At 53.9% G+C, this 26,624-nt stretch overlaps 2 protein-coding genes across 3 annotated transcripts; one reads left to right on the top strand and one right to left on the bottom strand.

Annotated features, from left to right (window-relative positions):
- Nucleotides 1-3,728: 3,728 nt before the first annotated feature.
- YBX2 (Y-box binding protein 2) lies at nucleotides 3,729-10,243 on the top strand. Of its 2 annotated transcripts, XM_025363109.1 has the most exons (10): nucleotides 3,729-3,911; nucleotides 3,942-4,251; nucleotides 4,953-5,016; nucleotides 6,432-6,465; nucleotides 7,324-7,413; nucleotides 7,973-8,257; nucleotides 8,437-8,540; nucleotides 8,795-8,972; nucleotides 9,661-9,745; nucleotides 9,848-10,243. In XM_025363109.1, exons 2-9 carry the CDS (start codon nucleotides 3,978-3,980, stop codon nucleotides 9,709-9,711), a joined length of 1,080 nt encoding a protein of 359 aa, XP_025218894.1. In that variant the 5' UTR covers nucleotides 3,729-3,911; nucleotides 3,942-3,977; the 3' UTR covers nucleotides 9,712-9,745; nucleotides 9,848-10,243. The 2 variants fall into 2 exon arrangements, with proteins under 2 accessions (XP_025218894.1, XP_025218893.1); XM_025363108.1 differs by lacking the exon at nucleotides 3,729-3,911 and having other exon boundaries at nucleotides 3,926-4,251.
- SLC2A4 (solute carrier family 2 member 4) lies at nucleotides 10,238-16,527 on the bottom strand. Its single transcript, XM_025363106.1, has 11 exons — nucleotides 16,227-16,527; nucleotides 14,825-14,941; nucleotides 14,541-14,713; nucleotides 14,324-14,448; nucleotides 14,097-14,212; nucleotides 13,807-13,969; nucleotides 13,514-13,701; nucleotides 13,258-13,362; nucleotides 13,008-13,109; nucleotides 12,275-12,478; nucleotides 10,238-11,756 (listed from the first exon to the last, which is right to left on the bottom strand). The coding sequence occupies exons 1-11, from the start codon at nucleotides 16,257-16,259 to the stop codon at nucleotides 11,553-11,555; spliced, it is 1,530 nt and encodes a 509-aa protein (XP_025218891.1). The 5' UTR covers nucleotides 16,260-16,527; the 3' UTR covers nucleotides 10,238-11,552.
- Nucleotides 16,528-26,624: the final 10,097 nt, after the last annotated feature.

Raw genomic sequence — 26,624 nt, 5'->3', positions numbered from 1 at the left:
TGGTGGCAGTGGGCGCCTGTAGTCCCAGCTACTCGGGAGGTTGAGGCAGGAGAATGGCATGAACTTGGGAGTCGGAGCTTGCAGTGAGATGAGATCGTGCCATTGCATTCCAGCCTGGGCAACAGGGCGAGACGCCATCTCAAAAAAAAAAAAAAGAAAAGAAAAAGAAAATTACATGCACAAATCCTTCAACTGAAGAGGACAATGAGCTGCATCTCTCCGTGGTATCTGCGAATTCTCCTTCATGGGGATGGAGAGCACACAGCTGTTGAGCTGTTGCCAGTGTAGCTGTTGTTACAGCCAGGAGTACATTTCCCTGCAACACTCCCACCTCTGGTCTCCTCATATCCTCACATTTTCTTTTCTTTTCTTTTTCTTTCTTTATTTTTTTTTTCAGACGGAGTCTCACCTTGTCGCCCAGGCTGGAGTGCAGTGGTGTGATCTCCGCTCACTGCAAGCTCCGCCTCCCGGGTTCACGCCATTCTCCTGCCTCAGCCTCCGGAGTAGCTGGGACTCCAGGCGCCTGCCACTAAGCCTGGCTAATTTTTTGTATTTTTAGTAGACACGGGGATTCACCATGTTAGTCAGGATGGTCTCGACCTCCTGACCTCGTGAGTCACACACCTCGGCCTCTGAAAGTGCTGGGATTACAGGCGTGAGCCACCGCGCCCGGCCACTTTTTTTTTTTTTTTTGACAGAGTCTCACTCTGTCGCCCAGCCTGGAGTGCAGTGGCGTGATCTCAGATCTCTGAAATCACTGCAACCTTTGCCTACCGGGCTCAAGCGATTCTCCTGCCTTAGCCTCCCGAGTAGCTGGGATTACAGGCGCACACCACCATGCTGGTTTTTTGTTGTTGTTGTTGTTGTTGTTGTTATTTTTGACACAGTCTCCCTCTGTCACCCAGGCTGGAGTGCAGTGGCACGATCTCGGCTCACTGCAAGCTCCACCTCCCCAGCTCAAGCAATTCTCCTGCCTCAGCCTCCCAAGTAGCTGGGACTACAGTCACCCGCCACACCACCAGGCTAATTTTTTGGGTTTTTTGTTTGTTTGTTTGTTTGTTTGTTTTTAGTAGAGACAGGGTTTCACCGTGTTAGGCTGGTCTGGATCTCCTGACCTCGTGATCTGCCCGTCTCGGCCTCCCAAAGTGCTGGGATTACAGGCGTGAGCCACCGCACCTGGCCAATTTTTTTGTATTTTTCAGTAGAGATGGGGTTTCACCATATTACCTAGACTGGTCTCGAACTCCTGACCTTGTGATCCACTCGCTTCAGCCTCCCAAAGTGCTGGGATTACAGGCGTGAGCCACCGCGCCTAGCCAGTTTTTGGTTTTTTAGTAGATATGGGGATTTCACCATGTTGGCCAGGCCTGTTTCGAAGTCCTGACCACAGGTGACACACCAGCCTCCTCATTCCAGAGTGCTGGGATTACAGGCGTGAACCACCGCGCCCTGTCCATTTTCTTAATCTTACTCCAAAAAGAGTTCAGCTTCCCTTCCTATGTCCTCTCTTCTCACCCTCCAGCCTATAGCTAACTGGCCGGCTCCTGAGCTCCATCTGTGCCTTCCATGGGATTCTTTTGCTGCAGCGGTCATTACTGAGGATTCTTGCTGGCCTTCCCCAGCCTTGGTCTTAGGCTTCTCCAATTCCTTGAGCTCAGAGCTAGGGACAGGTAAGTCGGTCCTTAACAGTCTAAGGCCAGTGGTCATTCTTGTATGCTTCACGGCCTCATCTTGCGACTTAATTGTTTTCTCGTCTCTTCTCTTTTTCTGTCCACTGAGCCCGATGCCCCGGAAATCAGAATCTTCAACTCTGAAAGGGCGGGAGGGGTGCAGCAGGCGACATAGCAAGTGGAGGGTCAGCGAGGAAGCGGAATCCGGCGGCCTCCGGGAGCGGCCGGCAGAGGGCGCGCCGGGACCGGGAGAGGCGACTGCAGCTGCTGCGGGCCGCTGGCCCCGAAGGGGACGCGGAGGACGCCAGCCCTTGGGAAGCGCACTTGGGACTGGCCCAGCAGCGCCTGGGGGCACGTGTGCTGCCCCGGGGCGCGCTGCCCTGGCTAAAAATACATCGCGCATCCGCGTCCTCCCTGGTGGGGGAGGCGGCCCTAGGGAGGAGATACTGCTGGAGCCTCGTTTTTCTGGGATTACAGGCGTGAGCCACCGCGCCCGGCCCATTTTCTTAATCTTCCCAGGCTCCCGAGAAACCTGGTACAAGCCTCTCACTGCCCCTCAGTCCTCTCATCTGTGCAATGGGGGCTGTTCATGTATTCGATAAATATTGAACGTGTACGTTGTACCAGGCACTGCTGCAGGCGTCCGGCTTAACTACAAGGCTCTTACTGCTGTGGAGTTTACAGCCCACCGTGTGCAGGGAAATAAAATAAGCAAATGGTCAGAATCGTGTCATATTTTCAAAAATGCCATCAGAAAAAGAAGGAATGGTGCGATCGCGAAGAGTCGTATGTAAGCTGCTACTTGAAGAGAGCCACCCTGGGACACGAAGGCGTGTTCTCGGCAGAGGAAACTGCATGTGCAAAAGGCCTCGAGTCCGCTGGAGCTTGACGCCTGACCGGAGACCACAGCCCCCGGCAGGCAGATGTGAGAGACCCCAAAGCCAGTCTAGGGCGGTAGACATCAGAGCTGCAGCAGTCGGCATGGGCCACATAGGTGGACACATTGATCAAAACTCAGGAAGTCTAGGCGCAGTGACTCACGCCTGTCATCCCAACACTTTGGGAGGCTGAGGCGGGTGGGTCACCGGTCAGGAATTCGAGACCAGCTTGACCAATATGGTGAAACCCCATCTCTACTAAAAATACAAAAATTAGCCGGGCTGTGGTGGCGCACGCCTGTCATTCCAGGTACTCAGGAGGCTGAGGAGGGAGAATCGCTTGAATCCGGGAGGCGGAGGCTGCAGTGAGCCCAGATCACGCACTGAGCTCCAGCCTGGGCGACAGAGGGAGACTTTGTGTCAAAACAAACAAACAAACACACCCAACTCAGCGAAGAGTTGCACATTGTACTACTTGTAAACTTTGTTTCCAATACAGACATAGGTAGAGGCAGGCCAGGAGCCACTTTGAGGTGGCTCAAGGCAGGAGAATCGCTTGAATCCGGGAGACGGAGGTTGTAGAGAGCTGAGATCGCGCCACTGCACTCTAGTCTGGGCGACAGAGCGAGACCCTGTCTCAAAAAAAAAAAAAAAAGAAAGAAAGAAAAGAGTGGGGGGTCCTGGCTTATGGGAGCAAGTGTGAGCCGGGAAATCCATTCTGCTGCGCTTTCCAGCCTATCCGGCGGCGGACCCCGCAGCCCCAGGGTGTGCAGGGCCGTCTTGTGGGGAGAGGGTGCCAAGGGCAGCGGTGGCCGGAAGGCGTCTGCACCTGGCAGCATACGGGCAAGGTCGGTCTCGAGGTTGGAGGCGAGCAGTGCTACTCACTGCCAGAACCGAGGCTGCAGACTCCCGCCCCTCGCTCAGGTCGTCACGGGCAACCTTGGCGCCGTGGCCACGGCCCCGCCCTTCGCGCAGAGGCCAGGTGGCAGTTGGGGCGCGACCGGCCCGTTTGATTTCCCGCGGCCGGTGGAAAGGGGCGGAGGGGGGAGGGGAAAGGGGCCGCCGGCCAATGGGTCGGGCCGGGGGTGGTCACGTGGCGGCCAGGGGGCGGGGCCCAGGTGTACTTACTGGGCAGCCGGCGGGGGCCGGGGCCGCGGTGCGAAGTCCGGGAGGCGGGGTCGGCGTGCCGGCTGGGGGCTGCTGGGCTGGGATTGGCCCGTGGTCGGGAGGCGGGGTCTGCGCGAGCGGCGGCAGCGGGCTGCGATTGGCCTCGGCTCTGTGCCCGCTGCCGGCGTGCGGGCGAGGCTCGGGGCGCGAGGACCGAGCAGGGCGGCGGGTTAGCGAGCCGGGGGGAGGGGCCGGGGCGGTGGCGGCGGCGGCGGCGGCGGAGGAGGCGGTGGCGGCGGGGGCCGGTACTGGACCCGGCGGGATGAGCGAGGTGGAGGCGGCAGCGGTGGCTACAGCGGTCCCCGCGGCGACGGTGCCCGCGACGGCGGCAGGGGTGGTAGCGGTGGTGGTACCGGTGCCCGCAGGGGAGCTGCAGAAAGCAGGCGGCGGGGCGGGCGGCGGGGGCGGAGCCGCCTCGGGCCCCGCTGCTGGGACCCCCTTGGCGCCGGGCCCCCGCACCCCTGGCAACCCGGCGACGGCGGCCTCGGGAACCCCCGCCCCCCCGGCCCGGAGTCAGGCGGACAAGCCGGTGCTGGGTGAGGGGGGGGGCGCGCACAGGGAGGCTCTGAGGGGTCGGCGGGCTGGGGGAGGGGCAGTGTGGAGCCTGGCAGGATCCGGAAAACCAAAGGCGGCCTGGCCCGGAGGTCCAGAGCACTAACTGGGCTGGGAGCTGCGCACCAAACAAAGTGGATTCCCCTGGTGGGAAATCCTGCCGTGCCTTCCTGGGCAGGAGGGCGGGGCGGGCAGGTTCAGCTAAGGTCTTGGGGTGGAGAATAAAGCCCCAGGGTCCGGCCACGCCCCCGGGCGGGACACAGTGCCTAGTTAACTGGGTTAGAACTAGGCAAACCTCTGAGCCCGGCAAGCAGGTGCACTGGGGACCCTTGCATTGGGAGGGCTAGAAAAACCCTCAGTTATGACCTGGGGGCGGCACTTTGCAGACCAGGTGAGTACCCAGTTCTAGGTGAAGGGTCTGGATTTGTAGGATGTGGGGAACATGCCTTAGAGTTGGAAGGCTTTTTGAAAGCCTGAATCCCCTGTGTGGGTGATTTCATTTAATGGAATAGGGTAAGAATACCTTGAAGCTACTAGTGAAACCTGATTGGCTTGAAGGCAAGCTTAATAGGTTATAAGGCAGTAGGCTAGATTTTTTTTTTTTTTTTTTGGAGTGTCTCAAAACTGAGTTCAACTCCATCTCTTCCCCCCGTCTCACTGTCCCCACTGCATCTCTGCCTGGCAGCAATCCGAGTCCTGGGCACTGTCAAATGGTTCAACGTCCGGAATGGTTACGGATTCATCAACAGGTATCCAAGGAACCCAGGGCGGGGGTGGAATGGGTGTCTTCCGAACTGGCCTGTGGGACTGGACACCCGCCCAACCTCATCTCGACCCCTGCGGAGGCACGTGGTTGCAATGTCCAGCTGATGCTGGTTGAAAGCCTTTAACCGCAGCTCAAATGTGTGCTTAGTGACAAGAGGAAGGCTCCTCCACATCTTCAAGGGCAGCGGAGGATTAATGATTCAGGAACTTGGCAAACCTGGCTCTGACCCTGCCAGCTTCTCATCTCACCTTCTGGAATTGCTTCATTACTTTTACTCTGACATGCCTTTGGGGCAGAATGTATTATAGGGTTCTCTGTGCCTCAGGGTCCCCGGCTGGAATCCTCACTGATTTGCTGTTATGGCAGCACTCACAACTCAACTCCCTTAAAGAGCTCTGGCTCATTCGAGCCCCCCACCTGTTGGGACTGAGGCTGACAGTGGGGGGCAGGAGGAAGGAGCCAGAGGCTGCTGCTTTCCTTCAGTAGGCAGCCCCACCCCTCAGCACTGGGAGAAGCTGTGGCGGTGGATTCTGAGCAGAGCCGGGTCTCCCCCAGTGGGCCCTTCCCCAGCCCAGGCATCCTGCCCGGCCTGGCCCTCCTGGGAGGCCCTAGTTCACTCTTAGCATGCTGACCTTTGTGCAGATCCATGTGCTTTAAAGCTAAAACGTTTGTTCTGGGGAATGGTCTCTGTCTGATTCTGGAAATGGCAGACTGGGTGGGGGGCAGAGCACCTCCAGGAAAACTTTTCCTTTCTCCCCTCCCCCCACCCACTGGGGTTCTTGTGATAGAGAATGGGTGAATGTTTTCTTGTCTCTCACCCTTGCACCCACGCGTGTTGAGAGTGGGCCTGACCCTGGGATTCACGTCCAGGCTGAGGATGAGAATAAAGTTTGGTGGCTGTTTGGAGCAAGTTCCTGACACGTTGTTCCCTTCTCAAACTTGTTCTGCGCCTCTGGCCCCCTCTGCACTTTCTGCCTCCTTGACTATAGAAGGAAGAAGACTGGAATTTTCCAAGCCTGATGGGGGTTGGGGGAGGGGTGTTGGCCAGGGACAGTTGCACCCAGCGCTGGCAGGTTGTAAGGCTAGCCTGGGGTGGAAGGTGGAGCCCAGGCAAGGGCAGAGCTGTCTCAGGTCCCTCAAGGTGCCTTTGCCTCCCCAGCCTGCCCTTTCCTTGTGAAGTCCAGGTTTGGCACTGAGGTTTTAAGTATACCTCTCTCTACACCAGCTTCTGGAGGTCCTGCTGGCTCTCCCTCCCACTCCCCGGGCCCTGTCTACCCCTAACTGGAATGCTGGAGAGGACGGGCCTACTGAGCTTAGACTGGGCAGCTAGGGGGGCCTCAGTGAGGAGCTGAGGGCTTTGTTAAAGTCCCCTCCTTAACGACCCATCCTGTTCTGCAGGAATGACACCAAGGAAGATGTCTTTGTTCACCAGGTAAGAGCTAGGTTGGCTTTCTGAGGGGAAGAACCGGCCCTCTTTGAAGGCCTTTGCCGTAATCCTTAGCAGTGCGCTCCACCATGTTTCTCCGGCTCTTCTTCACAACGGCCCGTCTGCCAGGGAATAGCTCCCCCCCATCTGCCTCGGGTGCCTGTGTCAACCACCATTAGCCGCACTTGTGTTGGGTTACTAAACGCCTGTCAGAATTGAGCATGTCGCCCCTGGGCATGGCACGCTTACTACCTCCTGGGACCTGTTAACACTCCAGGAAGCACTGAGGCAATTTTCAGAGGGAGAAGGTACTTGGGTGCAGTGGTTCTCAAAGCGTGGCCTCTGCACCAGCGGCAGCAGCATCACCTGACATCCAAATTCTCAGGCCCCAGCCCAGACCTGGTGAATCAGAGCTGGGCCTGGGGCTCCGCAATCGGTTTAACGAGCTCTCCAGGTGATTCTGATGCACGCTACAGCTTGAGAACCACTGCTTGGTGGAAAGAGCTCTCATTGGGACTGAGGTAAGAAGCACAGTGCATTTTACCCACTTTGCAACTGAAGACTGTCCCTGCCTTTTGCTTTGGAGTTCATATTTCTTGCCTCCCTTTTTGAAATCCCGAGGGGTAAAGCGGGGGCGGGGGAGGGGGAAGAGTGTGTCCTGGGGATGGTGGTAACTGCACAGTCATTGCTGAGGCCCTGAGTTCAGGACTTTTCCCCTGCTAAACTTTGACCACCTCCTTGCTCCACCCTCCAGCTCTAGACCCCAAGTCAAATGTTGAATGAAATTGGGTGGTGGCCCCAGCAGGGGTGGCAGAGACTCCTATCTTGCTGTCTCACTTTTCACATGGCCTTTTCCCCAATCAGACAGCTATTAAAAGAAACAACCCCAGGAAGTTTCTGCGCAGCGTTGGAGATGGGGAGACTGTGGAATTTGATGTCGTGGAAGGAGAGAAGGTTTGGGGACTGCTATGGGGTATAGAGTTGATTAGGCGTATGGGAGGGTGGCCTGGAGGTCATCGCAGGCTAAGACTCTCCTGGGGCCAGCTCTGACCCATTCTGCAGGAATGGGACTGTGTTCTCTCACCCTGATATCCTCTTCCTTAACGCTCAGGCTAAGGGATGTCCTAAATATGTCCCTGTTACCGGTTGGCAGTGTCTGGGTTTCTTCTCTGTAGTTCACCAAGCACTTCGACGTCTTTTCTCCACGTGGGGCCCTGTTCTAGACTTTCCAAGTCCGCCTCTGTAGTAAAAAGGTGGATGCTGGCTGCCAGGCCTTTCTCCACCCAGTCGTATACTCAGGAGGGTGCAGTAGCAATTATTTCAAAAGGACACGTTGCTCCTTCCCAGATGGGTGCAAATGCACTCCACTGCCACTCCAGGGTGGGTAGAAAGAAGTTAGAGGAGCTAAAGGAAAGCTGGAGAGGGGTCTTCCCCTGGAAGAAGGGGAAGCAAGTTGGGAAATGCACATTGGCTGTTGGAGCGGATTCTGACTATTCCCTCACCACCTTCCCAGGGCGCAGAAGCTGCTAATGTAACTGGGCCCGGGGGGGTGCCCGTGAAGGGCAGCCGTTATGCCCCCAACCGACGTAGGTTCCGCCGATTCATCCCCCGGCCTCCCTCAGTTGTCCCACCACCCATGGTGGCAGAGATCCCCTCCGGGGGGACAGGACCTGGCAGCGAAGGGGAGCGGGCTGAAGACTCTGGGCAGCGGCCCAGACGACGGCGCCCCCCACCCTTCTTCTACCGACGGCGGTTTGTGCGAGGCCCCCGGCCCCCCAACCAGCAGCAGCCTATAGAGGTGAGGGGAAGCTGGAATATGGGAGCCACTTCCTCAAGTTCAGGAGAAGAGTGGGAATTAGGATAGAGACCATGGGTCCCCAAAGGAGGAGGAACTGAGGGTTGGGCAGAGCTGTGGATAACCTGACTCCGGAGCAGCTGCTGTCCCCACAGCTCACCGGGGCCTTTGCCTGTTCCCAGAGCACTGACGGGGTAGAACCCAAAGAGACAGCCCCATTGGAGGGGCACCAACAGCAGGGAGATGAGCGGGTCCCCCCGCCCAGATTCCGGCCCAGGTACCGAAGGTAAGACTCCCCTGCTAGGGCTTGGTCTTCCCCTTCCAGTGTTGGCTCCTTGGGGAAAGGGACAGGAGGATGGAAGGGCGAAGCTCTAGGCAGAGCCTGGGCTTCTGGTGAGAGGTGCCTTGCGGGGAGGCGGTGCTCATGGGCTGGAAGCCTGGCTCCTGGAGGTGGGGTGGGGCAGCTGGGTGAGCCCTGGGGAGGCAGTGGTCTGTCCAGGGTGTTCCCTGGTCCCCTCAGAGCCCTGCTCCTTTCCCTAGGCCTTTCCGCCCCAGGCCACCCCAGCAGCCTACCACAGAAGGTGGGGACGGTGAGACCAAGCCCAGCCAAGGTCCCACTGATGGTTCCCGGCCTGAGCCCCAGCGCCCACGAAACCGCCCCTACTTCCAGCGGAGACGGCAGCAGGCCCCTGGCCCCCGGCAGCCCGCAGCCCCTGAGGTGAGGACTTCAGCTGTGGGATGAAAGAAAAGGCTGAGACCAGCTCCACCCCACCCCTTCCTTTTTTCTTTTTCTTTCCTACTCCATCCCTTGGTTCCTTCCCTCACCTGCCCTGGCCCTGCCACCACCCTCTTCCATGCAGCCTGCTGGGTCCACCCCTGGCAGGTGTCCCCTCCCACCAGGAAGCCCCAGCAGAGGCAATTAAGCCCATGTCATGCCCCTACCCCCTCCACCCGCCCCCAGTGCTTCCTGGAGCCATCGCACCAGCTTGTGGATGTGAACTGAGGGGTGTGATTGAGGGTATTAATGGGAAGGGAAAACGTGAAAGAGGGTTGAAGTTTGGGGCTCTAAAGAACAAGTCTCAGCCTGGCGCGATAGCTCACGCCTGTAATTCCAGCACTTTGGGAGGCAGAAACAGGCGATCACTTGAGGTTGGAAGTTCGAAACCAGCCTGACCAACTTGGAGAAACCCCGGCTCTACTAAAGATACAAAAATTAGCCCGGCATGGTAGCGCGTGCCTGCAATCCCAGCTACTTGGGAGGCTGAGGCAGGAGAATTGCTTGAACCAGGAGGGGGAGGTTGCAGTGAGCCAAGATCTCGGCACTGCACTCCATCCAACCTGGAGTGAGACTCTGTCTCAAAAAAAAAAAAAAGAACAAGTCTCAATTGGCCACCACTGTTCTTTAGACCTCAGCCCCTGTCAACAGTGGGGACCCCAGCACCACCATCCTGGAGTGATTCCAACTCAAAGGACACCCAGAGCTGCCATCTGGTGAGTGGCTGGTGCAGTTGGGCAGGTGGCCAGGAAGGCGGAGGACTGGGTGGCAATAAGTCGCTGTTGTTCACAATCTGTCCATTTCCTTTTCTCTCTCAGGTATCTGCCAGTTTTTCCAACTGACCTGTACCCTACCCAGTACCCTGCTCCCCCTTTCCCATAATTCATGGCATCAAAACACCAGCTTTTCACCTTTTCCTTGAGACTCAGGAGGGCCAAAGCAACAGCCTTTTTCTTTTTCTTTTTTCTTCCCTCCCTTTATCAAGGGTTGAAGGAAGGGAGCCATCCTTACTGTTCAGAGACACCAACTCCCTCCTGTAACTCAGGCTGAGAAGGGACCAGCCAGCTCTTACCGCCTCCTGGTTATTTTTCTTCCCGCCTCACCCCCCAAGTTTATTTTTGTTTTCCCCCGGCCCCCTACCTCTGAAGCCATTTTATGACCTGTCATTTGCCACCTGAGCCTCCAGTAAAAACAAAAACAGGCTTTCCTGTGGTCTTGGTCTCTGTCTCTTCTGTTTTGGAGAATCGCTAGTAACTCACTGTTGAAGGTGGGGAGGAGGGGATGTGGGGCCGTGGGCAGGGCCTGGCATCCTTGCTCCCGTGTCTCCAGCTGTGCCCCTAGTGAACAGTGCCCTCATCAGGGGGATTCACTGCCCCTGTGACATGGGCTGACACCTCCTCGCAGAGTGAGTATTCTGCAGATGCCAAGAGCAGTGCCCGGCACTGGCAGCTACAATTTATTGAGCATTTACTATTAATAAAGCAATGAGTAGAAATGTGAGTAGGGGCATGAGCAATGGCATCCAGAAGATTCTGAGGCCTTGAGCTGAGGCAGGACAGAGGGAGGAAGAGGGGTGAAGAGTTATGGTCCCTGTCTCAGCCCGTCCTCAAGTCCCTCCACGACAGGATGCTTGTCTTCAGCAGTCACTTTATAGAAGTATCTATATATATACATTTAGTACAACTGACCTTTGGTTTCTTCTCTCAACCCCCTTTTCAAACGTATATAAAAATATCCAAAGGCTCCTCCCAGCCCAGTGTTTCCAGGCAGCTTTTCAAATCCCCTCTTTGCCTTAGTTGGTCAAAAGCCTGTTGGTGCAGCACCCTTCCAGGAAGGGAGAGGAGGAAAGCTAGCTAGGGCTCCTTCTTGGCAGCCTTGGGGAACAATCGGGGCAGAGCCCCAAGCCTAGAGGCGGGAGCCTGCTGTCCTTCCGTCCTGCCACACATGGGCACATACTCTCCTGTTCCCTCTTGCCCTGGAAGGCTGAGCCTGCAGTGAGGGAGGTGAGTCCTTTTCCCTGGAGGGGTCAAGAGAGAACCCCCTTCGCCCAGAGTCTGTGTGGGAAGAATTCAGTGAAAGTCCCAGATTATGGGAGGAGTCCAAGGTGGTGGGAAACTGGATTTCTTGTTCCCCTTCCTGCTCTCTGCTCTGGTTTGTCCCACTGAGAAAGTCTAGACCTGTCCTCCCTCCAATCCCCCTTCTCTAGCAGGGAACAAGGGATTCTGGAGCTGAGCCTGCGGGGGTGGGGAGGAAAGGGGAAGGGGGGAAGAAGAGGGAGGGGAGAGTGGCCCACCCTGATGGCCACGGCCTAACCACAACACATAAGTAATCCAAAAGAGTCACACGAGGGGAATGAGGGGGTGCTCAGACCACCCTTCCCCCAGCTTCCCAATTCTCCCAGGCTGCAGGGCTGCTTTTCCACCGGGAAGTAATAGGGAAGAGAGGGTTGAAGTGCTGCAGAGGAAAGGAAGGGGCCTCTGGGGTGGGTGGAGAGAGCTGGCTCTCCCCGCCCTGCCTGGCCCCTCAGTCGTTCTCATCTGGCCCTAAGTACTCAAGTTCTGTGCTGGGTTTCACCTCCTGCTCTAAAAGAGAGGGTGTCCGGTGGAAGGCAGCTGAGATCTGGTCAAACGTCCGGCCTCGAGTTTCAGGTACTCTTAAGAAGGTGAAGATGAAGAAGCCCAGCAGGAGGACCGCAAATAGAAGGAAGACGTAGGGCCCCATAGCCTCCTGGGACAGGTGGAGAAAGAGGTGTTGACAGAGTGAGGTGGGGAGGGAAGGGGTGGTTTCAGGCAACCAGGAGCTAAAGGCCTTCATAGGGAGCTGGGGAGACGACAGACAGCAGCTGCCTCCTCCAGGGACAAGGAAAATGATCAGGAATAAGAATTTACACGGAAAAGAGGATTCTCTGAACCCCGAACACTCTTTTAGTTTTCGCCCCCTTCACCATCCTCAGTTACTGCACTCAGAGGAGAGTCCCAGCTGTTTGTAGCATTCATGCAAAGCATATCATTTTATTCTTGGACTAAGGTAAGTTATGTCACTGGTGCATTTTGGACATCTCAGTTGCTATCCAGTCTGGGTCAGCTCCCTTCCTTGCTTTATTCTGTGTAGCAGGTGGTCCACCAAAGTGACCCAAAGACCCATGGTCTGTGGCTGGAGGAGTCCCTGACTGGGAAGCAGGTGGGCTAGCTGTGTGATGCCCACCTCTGGCCTACAGTGTGGGAGGCTGGGGTGGGAGGACCTACCGCAACATACTGGAAACCCATGCCAATGATGAAGTTGCTCGTCCAGTTGGAGAAACTAGCCACAGCCATGGCTGCCGGGCGGGGTCCCTGGCTGAAGAGCTCGGCCACGATGAACCAAGGAATGGGGCCAGGACCAATCTCAAAAAATGCCACAAAGCCAAAGATGGCCACAATGGAGACGTAGCTCATGGCTGGAACTCGCTCCTAGGAGCCAGAGAGGGAGGGTGGAGAATCCAGTTGAGGCCTTTCTGGATCCTCCCTTGCCCTCAACCCAGAGAAGTGAAATCTATCCCCCTCCCCAGCAGCTTGCGGGGGGGCTGCCGTCCCAGGTTAGAGCAGGCCCTTGAGTCTTTCTGAGCACTGGCGTTCTGCTGGCTATCCCAAGTGTGTTCAAGGCAGGGGAAATGTTACGGCCTCTCAGTTCTTATGACTGTCAGCTCTCCCTGGGCTCTAGAGCTGGGTCTTTAGGAATGATGGTTCCTGAGGCTTGACAGGGGCTCTCCCTCCTGGCTGCCAGAGTTGTGCCACAGCTGCCTCACAGTGCAGCCTAAATCCCTCAGGAGCAGACCACAGTCCCAGCAGATTCTGGAGCCAGTCACCCACAGTCCTGGTCCAGAGCTGGCACCAGGATTGAAAGTGTGTGTGTGAAGAAGGGGACCTGGCTGGTCACAGAGACTCTCAGGACCATTCCCATGGGCTGGGCTGCTAGCCCCTCCTAGCCTCCAGGCCTTACCAGCAGGAGCAGAGCCACAGTCATCAGGATGGCACAGCCACACATGCCCGCCAGGCCCAGAAGATGGAGCGTCCGGCGCCCTGCCCGCTCCACCAACAACACCTGTGGGGAGAGTCAGAGCTTGACCGGAGCCTTTCAGGCACGGGACGTAGGAGGGGCTGCGTGGGTGAGGGCAACCAAGAGCAGGACCTCCGGGACACCCAGGGATGTGAAGCCAGTGACTCGGGCCATTCCGGAGGTGAGCAGTTACCGAGACCAAGGTGAAGACTGTGTTGACCACACCCGCTCCTATGGTGGCATAGGCAGGCTGGCCTACCCCTGCTGTCTCGAAGATGCTGGTCGAATAATAGAAAACCTAGAGGTGGGGGAGAAGAAGAAGTGATGGCAGGGATGTCCCTTCCTCTACTCCAGCCACAACAGGCTGAGTGTTGGTGGAGGGGGTTTGCTCCCAGCTCCTGTCTCCCCTCCCTGGGCTGTGCCCTGCCTGGAGGCTGCTCCACACATACAGCATTGATGCCAGAGAGCTGCTGGCTCAGCTGCAGCACGACCGCAATGATCAGGGGCTGCCGGTGGGTATGACTGCCCAGGAGCTGGAGCAGGGACAATGGCCGCTCACGCTCCAGCTTCCGCTTCTCATCCTTCAGCTCAGCCAGCACTCCAGAAACATCAGCCCAGCCTGTCAGGCGCTTCAGACCTGGAGGAGGGAGGGTCAGGCCTGAAGGGACCTGAGAGGAAGCCAGGTGCTAGCAAGACAAAGTGGAGGCATGGGCCTGGGTCAGGCTGCAGCAGGAGAGCTTACTCTTTCTGGCAGGTCCCTCGAGATTCCGGATGATATAGAGGTAGCGGGGGCTCTCGGGACAGAAGGGGAGCAGGACCAGCTGCAGGAGGGCAGGTAGCACTGTGAGGCCCAAGAGCAGTGGCCACAGGCTGGCAGTGCCCAGCAGGGACTCCAACCCCAGCACCTGTGGGAGAAGGTTGGGAAAGAAGGCAGGTCACTCTGCCCTCCCGCCTTACCTCAGAAGCACACCGTATTCTCCACAGCTCCACCCCAACCACTGCCCAGGCGCCCATGAGGCCCGTCCCGGTTACCTGGGCGATCAGAATGCCAGTGACGATGGCCAGTTGGTTGAGCGTCCCCAGGGCACCCCGCAGGTGAGTGGGAGCAATCTCCCCTACATACATGGGCACCAGTCCTGATGTCAGCCCTAGGCGAGGGAAGAAGAGAGGGCTGAGGGCAGGTGTCCATTCCCATCTGAAAGCCCAGGTGTGGTGGAAGACAGCAGGGCGCTAGGCAGGGCTGTGGTGCCCGTGAGTACCTGAGTAGGCACCAATGAGGAACCGTCCAAGGATGAGCATTTCATAGGAGGCAGCAGCATTGGCCAGGCCCATGAGGCTGCCCCCCAGCACCGCCAGGACATTGTTGACCAGCATGGCCCTTTTCCTGGCAGGCAGACAGAGTGAGGCTGTGAGGGTGAGGGCACCCAGCGGTGGCTCCCTTCCTGTTTCCCCCACCCCTGCCCTCCAGCTCCGAACCTTCCAAGCCACTGAGAGATGATACCAATGAGGAAGGAGGAAATCATGCCGCCCACGGAAAAGATGGCCACAGAGAGGGCCCAAAGGGTGGTGAGAGTGCCTGGCGGGATGGAGCTGGGTCCCTCAGGCCCCTGCCTCCCCAGCCACGTCTCATTGTAGCTCTGTTCAATCACCTGGGAGACAGCAGAGGACAGATTTACTGCAGACCCTCACCTTTCCACCACCCCTGAGACACCTGTCCTCCTCGTTTGGGTACCCCCACCCTGCCAGCAGCAGGCCCTCACCTTCTGAGGGGCATTGATGACTCCAATGTTGTAGCCAAACTGCAGGGAGCCAAGCACAGCAGAGAACACAGCAAGGACCAGGGTCCCAGTCACTCGCTGCTGCGGGGGTTCCCCATCCTGGACAGGCAGACACAAAGACACAGCATGTCACATGGAACCATGATTTTTTTTCCTTCGCTAGCGGCCCGGGCCCAGCTGGAGCCTGAAGATACTGGGCTCCATCCAACACGTTGGGTGAGGGAAACTGGGCCATATTAGGAATTGCACAAAGATCTCAATGTAAACAGGAGCTCAACTTCAACCTGGGCATAAAGGAGAAACTGAATGTTTGAGTCCATAAGGCAGAGAAATGTTTGAGAACTTGTCTCAAAATTCTTCTGTGACCTTGAGACAGGCTTGGCCTTAAGAGCTGAGATTTGTGTGACCTTGGCCAAGTCACTTCCCTGCCCCGAACCTGAGTGTCCTCTGTGAGATGTGGGTGATGTTTCTTGCCTTGCCTACCTATCTGTGAGAGTGTTGTGAAAATCAACGTCACATGTTAACAGTATCCGTGACAGTGCTGGTTTCATAAATTGACAAGTGCATTATTTGCATTATTATCATCAGCCACTGTCCTCTTCCCTCCCCTCTGGGGGTTCTGTCAGCCAGCTCCAGGAGGACCCCAACAGGACCAAGAAGTGCTGCTCCAGAAAGGACATCCCGGTCATCTAGGGGTGGCCTTCTCTATCTGTGTCGCAGCCTGCCCTCCCCCTGTAAACTGCGTGCAGGGAGGGCCGTCCAGGAGTTCTGCCTGGGAGAGCCATGCCCAGGGGAGGAGGGCAGGAAGGTGGTGTGAGGGGCGGTGGCAGTGGTGGCCGCTCGCTGGCGGCACAGACTGTCTCCAAGCGGAAACCTGAGCTGGGGGAGGGGGGGCTGACAGTCCCCTCTGCCCCTCCACCAACCGTGGGGCCAAGGGAAAGTTCAGCGTCTTGGAGGGCGGCCAGGAGTGGGGGTGGGGGCCCACGGAGAGCCTCCAGTCCTCGAAACACTGCCCGCGAGCGGAGACGGACGGACAGCTCCCGGAGGGCAAGACCCGCCTGGATCTGCTTTCCCAAGTCGGAACGAGGGCAGAGTGTCCCCAATTCCGGAGCGCCGCGCCGCCTATTAGGCAAGGGGGTGAACCCTGGCTCGCAGAATCCACTTGCTGCCTGTGCCCCGAAAGGCCCTCCAGACCCACTCTGCCTCTTGGTAGGATTGGAATCTCACAGTCACGGGTTGTCCAGGCCGGGTATAAATAGCCAGCCCCCCACCTTCACCCCCTGCGCCTGCGCATGAACCACCCCCAGCTGACCCCAACCGCGACCCCCAGCCCAAGAAAAGCGCTACCCCTGCCCCCCGCCCCGCCCCTCATGATGAATCCTACTTCAGAGCCTATCTGTTGGAAGCCCGACGGCATCTCGTCGTAGAAGAGCTGGACGCGTAGGGGCGGCGAAGATGAAAGAACAGATCCGGGAGTCTCTGGCCCCGGCCTGGCGCGCAGAAGCTGCGGGGGCCGTGGGGGTCCCGGAGTGACGAGCGCAGGCGGGCCCAATGGGACCCACAGCCACAAGCCAAGGTGTCAGAGAGCAGTGGGGCTCCCGCGGATCTGACGGAGCCGGGCTGGGGGAAAAGACGCGAGGAGCCCCCTCCACCTCGCTTCTGCCCCCGCGGGCCACGCCCTTCACAGCACCCATTGGCCAGGAGCCCGCACACCCCAGAAGGCCACGCCCCCTCCGCCTGGGGTTTAAAGTTTGGCTGGAGTTGGTGGGGCCGGCCAGTAAGGCCACGCCCCTCCGCGTGGCTGGAGAGTCACGCCTCTCGGGTTCCCGCCAACATCCGACTGAGAAGTTTTGAGAAGAGTCCCCGGAACAAAAGGCCCCGCCCACCCACGTGTTAGGACTCCGCCCACCAGCTAGGATGCCGGGCTGCAGAAGCATCTTAAACTCTGCGGGTCTGGACTGTGGGGTCGGAGAGGAGAGGACAGGCCAGGTATACTTGCCGCGGGGAAACTCCAGCGGCCTGAGACGGCTCGCGAGCCGGCTCGCGGGTTGAGAGAGGAGCAATGCCCCAAAGTAACCCGGGGCGGCTATTTTTAGCTCCCATGTTGGGAGCCTCCAAATGTCAGGTCCCGGGCGTCCCAGCCTGTCCCAGGCGGGGGCGGAGAGACAGGGAGATGGAGCCTTAAAGGGTCCGCGACATGCTTCCCACGCGAGTGTGGCCCTGGGGGCCAGAAAATTCCGTTCCCAGAGCGGGTCTGGTGGCCGGGCTGCTTGGTCCTGTCTTTCAGTGCCTCCCTGCCCCGGGCGCTGCCTATCCCGTCCTTCCCCTACACACATTCCCCAGGTTGGTTCCTGGAGCCGGTCCGAGGGACAAATGGTCACACCGACCACACCACCAGCCCTAAGGTCTCTGAGCCTCTGAGGTCTCTGAGCATATGCTGGCCGCGTGGACGACACGCTCTCTGGAGGCTGCTCCGGGTTTGGATCCTCGGCCAAATTCTGCCAGGCAGGAAGTGCGCGACCTAGGGTCGGCGCGTGGGGAGAGATAACCGAGATACCCAGAGCGTGGAGTGTCTGGCTCAGAAAACGGGCTTCGGAAGCGCAGGGCTGTGGTGCCACCTGGAGGGCGAGCGAGGAGCCGTAGTGGATTGCACTTGGAATCTCAACCCCACTCTCTCTTGCCTTTCCGTCACCCTAAGGCTTCAGGGACATGTAACCCAGGCCCTTCTCTGGAGCTGCAAATCCAGGTGTTCGTTACCGCCTGGATGTGGCAGCTCTAGTGATCAGCATGTCCAAACCTGCTCCTCCTCCTAACTTCCTTATTTCAGTGAATTACCTGCCCAGTCACCCCTATGGTAGAAGTCATGCGCGATTCCTCCTGTCGTGCGCCGCTCTCCCGGTTTATCCAGTTAGTTTCCAACGTTGGTGCTTTGACCTCCAAAATTCTCTCATATTCATCCGATATTCCCTGTGGCGGCTGCCACTTCAGTCCAGATCACCATCACCCTCACTGATCTTCTTGCTCTTCTTTCCTTTATGACGAGGGCAGAGAACAATTTTCAAAGGTCCAATCTCATCTCTCATGCAAGAAGTCACTGTCTCTATTGCCCCAACTGTCAAGTTCAAATCCCTTTTCAGAGTGAACTCCTGTCTCTCTTCTCCGATCTCTGGCTTAACCTATCTCTCCTGCCTCTCCTTCTATCTCCTTCGCCTCCTGTTCTGGGCAATGCCTAAGTCCTTATTGTACCCAGAACACGCTGTGCCGTTACACCCCTTCTTGATCCCTTTGCTGCACTAATCCCCTGCAAAATATGGAATGCCGGCTGGGCGCGGTGGCTCACACCTGTAATCCCAGCACTTTGGGAGGCGGAGGAAGGCGGATCACCTGAGGTCAGGAGTTTGAAACCAGCCCGGCCAACATGGAGAAACCCCATCTCTGCTAAAGATACAAAAATTAGCCAGGCGTGGTTATGCACACCTGTAATCCCAGCTACTCAGGAGGCTGAGGCAGGAGAATGGCTTGAACCCGGGAGGTGGAGGTTGCAGTGAGCCGAGATCGTGCCCCTGCACTCCAGCCTGGCGACAGAGTGAGACTCCGTCTCAAGAAAAAAAAAAAAAAAAAATCCGGAATGCCAAAGGACTCCTCTTCTTCCTTCAGAGAAAGCTTCCCCACCCAGCTCCTGCTCCACAGGTTCACTTCATTTCCGGCTTCTGGGGACCTTGATCCCTGAGTTCCAGCACAGAAGACTGAACAAATGACACAGTTCTTATCACACTGTCTTCACTGATCTATTTCTCATTTTTATTTTTGTTTTTGTTTGTTTTGAGACGGAGTTTCGCTCTTGTTACCCAGGCTGGAGCTCAATCAAGCGACCCTTGGCTCACTGCAACCTCCGCCTCCTGGGTTCAAGCCATTCTCCTGCCTCAGCCTCCGGAATAGCTGAGATTATAGGCATGCGCCACTAGGCCTGGCTAATTTTGTATTTTTAGTAGAGATGGGGGATTTCACCATGTTGGTCAGGCTTGTTTCCAACTCCCGACCTCAGGTGATCCACTTGCCTCGGGCTCCCAAAGTGTTGGGATTACTGGCGTGAGCCACCACGCCGGGCAATTTTATTGGTTTTCAGTTGAGGTCTCTGTTGCTCAGGCTCGAGTGAGAGGCACAGTCACGGATCACTGCAGCCTACACTTTCTGGGCTCAAGCAGCCCTCTCACCTCAGCCTCCCAGGTAGCTGAGACTACAGGCTTGAATCACCACACCCAAATGCTTATTTTTTTTTTTAATTATCTATTTCCATATCCATTTCTCATTTTTCCTCCTTCAAAAGTCAATTATTCCAGGCTGGGTGTGGTGACTCACACCTGTAATCCCACTGTTATCCTAGCAGATTAGGAGGCTGAGACAGGAGGATCACTTGAGTGAGACCGTCTCACAAGAAAAAAAAAAAAAAAGTAGATTATTGCAATGCATTAAATGTTCATTTGTTTTTCTTTGTGCTCTTACAAAATATACATCATTTTGTGTGCAAAGCTTTTTTTTCCTTCTTTTTTATGAGACACAGTCTCACTCTGTCACCCAGGCTGGAGTGCAGTGGGGTGATCTCCATTCACTGCAGCCTCTGCTTCGCAGGTTCAAGTGATTCTCCTGCCTCAGCCTCCCGAGTAGCTGGGATTACAGGCTCGCACCACTGTGCCTGGCTAATTTTTGTATTTTAAGTAGAGATGGGGTTTCACCATGTTGGCCAGGCTGGTCTTCAACACCTGACCTCAAGTGATCTGCCCACCTCAGCCTCCCAAAGTGCTGAGATTACAGGTGTGAGTCATCACGCCCGGCCCAAACATTTTAAATTTCTGTAAATAGCATCTTGTTATATATTTCACTCTGATCTTATTTTCAGTAACCACAATGTTTTTAAAATCCACTTGTGTTGTATGATGATCAAAGCTATGGCTGCACGATACTTTACAGTATGAGTTGCATCACACTTTACCTGCTCACAGTCCCACTGAGGAGCACCCATTGCGCCTCCAGTTCTCAACCACAACAAATAATATGGCACTGGCGGGGCGCGGTGGCTCATGCCTGTAATCCCAGCACTTTGGGAGGCTGAGGCTGGCAGATCACCTGAGGTCAGGGGTTCAAGATCAGCCTGGCCAACATAGTGAAACCCTGCCTCTACTAAAAATACAAAAATCAGCCAGGCGTCACCAGGCGCGGTGACAGGTGCCTGTAATTCCAGCTACTAGGGAGGCTAAGGCAAGAGAACCATCTGAACCCGGGTGGTGGAGGTTGCAGTGAGACGAGATCATGCCACTGCACTCCAGCCTGGGTGACAGAGCGAGGATCCCTCTCAAACAAACAAACAAAAAATGAGATCAGGCTGGGCACAGTGGCTCACGCCTGTAATCCCAGCACTTTGGGAGGCTAAGGTGGGCTGATCACCTGAGGTCAGGAGTTTGAGACTAGCTGACCAACATGGAGAAACCCTGTCTCCACTAAAAATACAAATTTAGCCTAGCGTGGTGGTGCACGCCTGTAATCCCAGCTACTCAGGAGGCTGAGGCAAGAGAATCACTTGAACCAGGGAGGCAGAAGTTGCAGTGAGCCGAGATCGCACCATTGCACTCCAGCCTGGGCAACAAGAGCGAAACTTCGTCTCAAAAAAAAAAAAAAAAAAAAAAAAGAGAGAGAGAGATCAGTTACTTGTCAGATTTAGGCATTGCAAATACCTTCTCCTTTTCTATTATCTCTATATTAATTTTTCCTTTGTGAACTTCATGAAATAGATTTATTTATTTTTTTCTTTTTTTCAGATGGAATCTGGCTCTGTCACCCAGGCTGGAGTGCAGTGGCGCAATCTTGGCTCACCGCAACCTCTGCCCACTGGGTTCAAGTGATTTTCTTGCCTTAGCCTCCTGAGTAGCTGGGATTACAGGTGTGAGCTAGCACATGCAGCTAATTTTTGTATTTTTAGTAGAGACAGTGTTTCGCCATGTTGGTGAGGTGGGTCTGGAGCTCCTGACCTCAGGTGACCCACCCACCTCGGCCTCCCAGAGTGCTAGGATTATAGGTGTGAGCCATCGCTCCTGGCCAGAATAGAAATTCTTAATTTTTTTTTTTTTTTTGAGACGGAGTCTCGCTCTGTCACCCAGGCTGGAGTGCAGTGGCCGGATCTCAGCTCACTGCAAGCTCCGCCTCCCAGGTTTACGCCATTCTCCGGCCTCAGCCTCCCGAGTAGCTGGGACTACAGGCACCCGCCACCTCGCCCGGCTAGTTTTTTGTATTTCTTAATAGAGACGGGGTTTCACCGTGTTAGCCAGGATGGTCTCGATCTCCTGACCTCGTGATCCGTCCGTCTCGGCCTCCCAAAGTGCTGGGATTACAGGCTTGAGCCACCGCGCCCGGCCAGAAATTCTTAATTTAAGTGCAATGAAAATGACCATTTTTTTCTCCTTATGGTTTGTGATTGCTGATCATTTGTATATATTCTTTCCCAACTCTGCACCACAGATGTATTCTTTTACATTTTCTTCCAGTAACTTTCCAGTTTTACTTTTCACATTTAGGTCTTCTTGATTCTTCTGGAATTCATCCTTGTTTTAGGTGTTAGGGATCCAATTTATTTTTCTCTTTAGTGAACCACTTTTATCATATATCAAATTCTGATGTATGATGTAAGGGTCTGTCTCTGAATTTGTATTCTGTTCCATTGATGTATTTGTCTGTTCTTGCACAAGTTGATTTTTATGATACTTTGTAGCAAGTTTAAATTTCCGGGAAAGGCAAGAGATTTCTTGTTACTCTTTCTTTCTTTCTTTTTTTTGAGACAGAGTTTTCTCTTGTTGCCCAGGCTGGATTGCAATAGCCTGATCTCGACTCACTGCAACCTCTGTCTCCTGGGTTCAAGGGATTCCTCTGCCTCAGCCTCCTGAGTAGCTGGGGTTACAGGTGCCCACCACCATGCCTGGCTAATTGTTTTGTATTTTTAGTAGAGACTGGGTTTCACCATGTTGGCCAGGCTGGTCTTGAACTCCTGTCCTCAAGTGATCCGCCCGCCTCAGCCTCCCAAAGTGCTGGATTACAAGTGTGAGCCACCGTGCCCGGCTGTTACTCTTTCTTTTCGCTATAGACTTAATATTTGTTGTTTTTTTATTGCTCTGTACAAATTTGGGGATACACTTAACAAGATCCTTTAAAAAAAAAACTTGCTTACATAAATTTAATGTTTTTAAAAAGAAAAAACTAAAACAACAGTTGGATTTTTTTTTTTTTGAGATGGAGTTTCGCTCTTTTTGCCCAGGCTGGAGTGCAATGGCGCCATCTCGGCTCACTGCAACCTCCGTCTCCTGAGTTCGAGCGATTCTCCTGCCTCAGCCTCCCAAGTAGCTGGGATTACAGGCGCCTGCCACCACACCAGGCTAATTTTGTGCATTTTTAGTAGAGATAGGGTTTCACCATGTTGGCCAGGATGGTCTCGATCTCTTGACCTCATGATCTGCCCGCCTTGGCCTCCCAAAGTGCTGGGATTCCAGGCATAAGCCACTGCGCCCAGCCTATCTTTTCTTTTTTGAGATGGAATGTCGATCTTGTCACCCAGGCTGGAGTGCAATGGCGCGATCTCAGCTCACTGCAACATCTGCCTCCCGGGTTCAAGATATTCTCCTGCCTTGGCCTCCCAAGTAGCTGGGATTATGGCATAAGCCACCACTATGGGCTAATTTTTGTATTTTTAGTAGAGATGGAGTTTCACCATGTTGGTCAGGCTGGTCTTGAACTCCTGACCTCAGGTGATCCACCTGCTTCGGCCTCCCAAAGTGCTAGAATTACCGGCATGAGCCACCACACCTGGCTGCCAGTTGGGTTTTTATTGGTAGCATTTAATTATAAGTTATTCTAAGGACAGTCGATATCTTTATAATATTAAGTCATCCCATTCGAAAGCATGGACTATTGATTTATATATTCTGGCTGTCATCTATGTATTTTATGAGAATTAAAAAACATTTTTCCACTAAAGTTTTAGGAATTCTTGGTTAGTTCCTAGATGCCTTATAATTTTGTCACTGATGCAAATTGAATGTTATTTATTTATTTATTTATTTATTTTTGAGACATAGTCTCACCCTGTTGCCCAGGTTGGAGTGCAATGGTGAGATCTTGGCTCACTGCAACCTCCACCTCACTGGTTCAAGCAATTCTCCTGCCTCACCTTCCCGAGTATCTGGGACTACAGGCATGTGCCACTACGCCTGGCTAATTTTTTGTATTTTTAGCAGAAACGGGCTTTCGCCATGTTGGACGGACAGGCTGGTCTCCAACTCCTGACCTTGTGATCCATCCGCCTCGGCCTCCCAAAGTGCTGAGATTACAAGTGTGAGCCACCGGGCCTGGCCATTGAATGTTATTTTTTTTTAATTTTAATTTTTATTTTTTTTGAGACGGAGTCTCGCTGTGTCTCCCAGGCTGGAGTGCAGTGGCGCGATCTCGGCTCACTGCAAGCTCCGCCTCCCAGGTTTACGCCATTCTCCTGCCTCAGCCTCCCAAGTAGCTGGGACTACAGGCGCCCGCCACCACGCCCGGCTAATTTTTTGTATTTTTAGTAGAGACGGGGTTTCACCATGTTAGCCAGGATAGTCTCGATCTCCTGACCTCGTGATCCACCCGCCTCAGCCTCCCAAAGTGCTGGGATTACAGGCTTGAGCCACCACGCCTGGCCAAATATTATTTTTATTATTCTTTTTCTTTCTTCTTCTTTTTTTTTTTTTGAAACAGAGTGCCACTCTGTTGTCCTGGCTGGAGTAGAGTGGTGCAATCACAGCTCACTGCAGTCTTGACCTCCTGGGCTCAAGAAATCCTCCCACTTCAGCCTCCCAAGTACCTGGGACTACAGGCACATACCACCACACCCAGCAAATTTTTGTATTTTTTTTTTTTGTAGAGATAGGGTTTCCCTGTGTTGCCCAGGCCGTCCTAAAACTCTTGGGCTCAAGTATCCACCCATCTTGGCCTCCCAGAGTGCTGAGATTACAGCCATGAGCCACTGTGCCTGGCCTTGTTTTTTCTTTTTTTTTTTCTTAACATTTTCTGGTTGGTTATTTCTGGTGCAGTAAAATACTGGTGGTTTTTTTGTTTATTTGTTTTATAGGTTAATTTTGTACACAACAACCTTTATGAATACCCTTGTTGGTTCTACAGTCTTTCTATTGATTTTATTGTATTTATTTATTTTAAGACGGAGTTTCAATCATTACCCAGGCTAGGGTGCAATGGCGCTATCTCAGCTCACTGCAACCTCTGCCTCCGGGGTTCAAGCAATTCTCCTGTCTCAATCTCCTGAGTAACTGGGATTACAGGCATGCACCACCATTCCTGGCTAATTTTGTATTTTTAGTAGAGGTGGGGTTTCTTCAAGTTGGTTAGGCTGGTCTCGAACTCCAGACATCAGGTGATCCACCTGCCTTAGCCTCCCAAAGTGCTGGGATTACAGGCGTGAGCTACTGCGACTGGTGATTTTATTGGTTTTTCTAAGTAGATGATTATACTACCTGCAAATAATCAGGGTTTTTGTTTTGTTTTGTTTTGTTTTGTTTTTTTGTTTTTTTGAGACAGAGTCTTGCTCTGTTGCCCAGGCTGGAGTACAGTGGCATGATCTTGGCTCACTGTGACCTCTACCTTCCAGGTTCAAGTGATTCTTCTGCCTCAGCCTCGCAAGCAGCTGGGATTACAGGTGTGAGCTACCACCTGCAGCTAATTTTTGTATTTTTAGTAGAGATGGGTTCACCACGTTGGCCAGGCTGGTCTCGAACTCCTCACCTGTTGATCTACCCACCTCGGCCTCCCAAAGTGCTGGGATTAGCCATGAGCTACTGCGTCCGGCAAATAATCAGTTTTATGTTTTCCTTTCCTATCTTTGCACTACTTGTTTCTTTTATTTTCTTGTAGTACTGCTCAAGACCTCCAGGATTTTGTAAAATAAGGGTGGTAACAGTGGACATCTTTGTTTTTTTCCTCAATAATAAAAGAGATCAGTCTAATATTATTCCTTAAGTATAAGAATTTCCTGCCTAAACTTTGTGTGCTAAGGGTTTTTATGATAAGCAGATATTGAACCTCATCAAATCCCCTTTAAAATTCTCATTTGAAATAGCCATATGATTTTTTTTCTTTTTTTCTTTTTTCTGCTTTTTTGGTTTTTTTTTTTGAGATGAAGTCTCACTCTGTCACCCAGGCTGGAGTGCAGTGGCGTGATCTCGGCTCACTGCAAGCTCCGTCTCCTGGGTTCAAGTGTTTCTTCTGCCTCAGCCTCCCAAGTAGCTGGGACTACAGGTGTGTGCCACCACCCCTGGCTAATTTTTTGTATTTTTAGTAGAGATGGGGTTTCGCCATGTTAGCCAGGATGGTCTCAATCTCCTGACCTCATGATTCACCCACCTTGGCCTCCCAAAGTGCTGGGATTACAGGCAAGAGCTACTGTGTCCTGCTGATTTTTTTTCCTTTAGTCTATTATTTGATAAACTACATTGATGGATTTTGTAATTTTTTTGTTTTGTTTTTTTTAGACAGAATCTTGCTGTGTCACCCAGGCTGGGGTGCAGTGGCACCATCTCGCCTCACTGCAACCTCTGCGTCTCAGGTTCAAGCGATTCTCCCGTCTCAGCCTCCTGAATAGCTGGGACTACAGGCGTGCGTCACCACGCCTGGGTAATTTTTTTTTTTTTTGTGAGACATAGTCTCGCTCTTTCGCCCAGGCTGGAGTGCAGTGGTGCTATCTCGGCTCACTGCAAGCTCTGCCTCCCAGTTTCATGCCATTCTCCTGCCTCAGCCTCCCGAGTAGCTGGGACTACAGGCGCCCGCCACCACACCTAGCTAATTTTTTGTATTTTTAGTAGAGACAGGGTTTCATCGTGTTAGCCAGGATGGTCTCGATCTCCTGACCTCGTGATCCACCTGCCTTGGCCTCCCAAAGTGCTGGGATTACAGGCGTGAGCCACCATGCCCGGCTGAATTTTTTGGTATTTTTAGTAGAGGCGGGGTTTCACCATGTTGGTCAGGCTGGTTTTGAACTCCTGGCCTCATGTGTTCTGCCCATCTCAGCCTCCCAAAGTGCTGGGATTGCAGGTGTGAGCCACTGCTCCCAGCCTAGTTAAGTAATATTTTATTAAAGACTTTTGGGTCTATATTCATAGATTAAACGGGCCTAAAATTCATTTTTTATATTATTCCTAACTGATTTCAGGGGCAAGATTACCCTAGCCTCATAAATGAGTTGGTCACTTTTTCACTTCTTTTCCAAATCTGTATCTCAAATATTTACTCCAGAATGAACCGTAGTGGAACACTTAGCCCAGCCTCTTGTTTCCCAAGTAGGCAAAAACATTATCACTCCTATTCGATAGATGAGATGGTCAAAGCCCAAGGATGAAGTCCTGAAGGAAGCAGAATTAGAACCTGGAATATTCCATCTGCCTTAAATCTAATCAGTGACCAATTACTTTATAAATAATGCTGCAAGTTTCCAAAGTTAATTTATGTATCAGTTTTCAGAACTCAGAACATTTTCCTGTAGAAACAAACAAGTTGGTTGGGTTTTCATACGAGGTTGCTTAACTCATAATGTCATCATCTACCATCCCATACTATAGTGTATATCCCCTAATATCACCCAATCTTCCAACCAGACTTGACTTTTCAAACTTTTCCATTGTTACCTCTGGACTCAATGTCTGTCATCATCCTTGTAAGTCCATCCTCTTCTCTGAACCTCCCTTTCCTAGACCTTACT

The sequence above is a fragment of the Theropithecus gelada genome, chromosome 16, assembly GCF_003255815.1.
Source record: "Theropithecus gelada isolate Dixy chromosome 16, Tgel_1.0, whole genome shotgun sequence".
In the NCBI taxonomy this organism is placed as follows: Eukaryota; Metazoa; Chordata; class Mammalia; order Primates; family Cercopithecidae; genus Theropithecus; species Theropithecus gelada.
Note: the sequence above shows the minus strand (reverse complement) of the source record. Positions and strands in the feature narration are given on the sequence as shown.

What these genes read in the sequence shown, in the direction of transcription:
- SLC2A4 (XM_025363106.1), bottom strand. Translation starts at nt 16,259, where the DNA reads ATGCCGTCGGGCTTCCAACAGATAGGCTCTGAA. An exon ending in TCATCAATGCCCCTCAGAAG is followed by an intron (nt 14,714 to 14,824) that starts GTGAGGGCCTGC and finishes GCTGTCTCCCAG; the next exon opens with GTGATTGAACAGAGCTACAA. An exon ending in AGCTCTCTGGCATCAATGCT is followed by an intron (nt 13,363 to 13,513) that starts GTATGTGTGGAG and finishes CCCCACCTCTAG; the next exon opens with GTTTTCTATTATTCGACCAG.
- YBX2 (XM_025363109.1), top strand. Translation starts at nt 3,978, where the DNA reads ATGAGCGAGGTGGAGGCGGCAGCGGTGGCTACAGCGGTCCCCGCGGCG. An exon ending in TTCCGGCCCAGGTACCGAAG is followed by an intron (nt 8,541 to 8,794) that starts GTAAGACTCCCC and finishes TCCTTTCCCTAG; the next exon opens with GCCTTTCCGCCCCAGGCCAC. An exon ending in GGCAGCCCGCAGCCCCTGAG is followed by an intron (nt 8,973 to 9,660) that starts GTGAGGACTTCA and finishes ACTGTTCTTTAG; the next exon opens with ACCTCAGCCCCTGTCAACAG.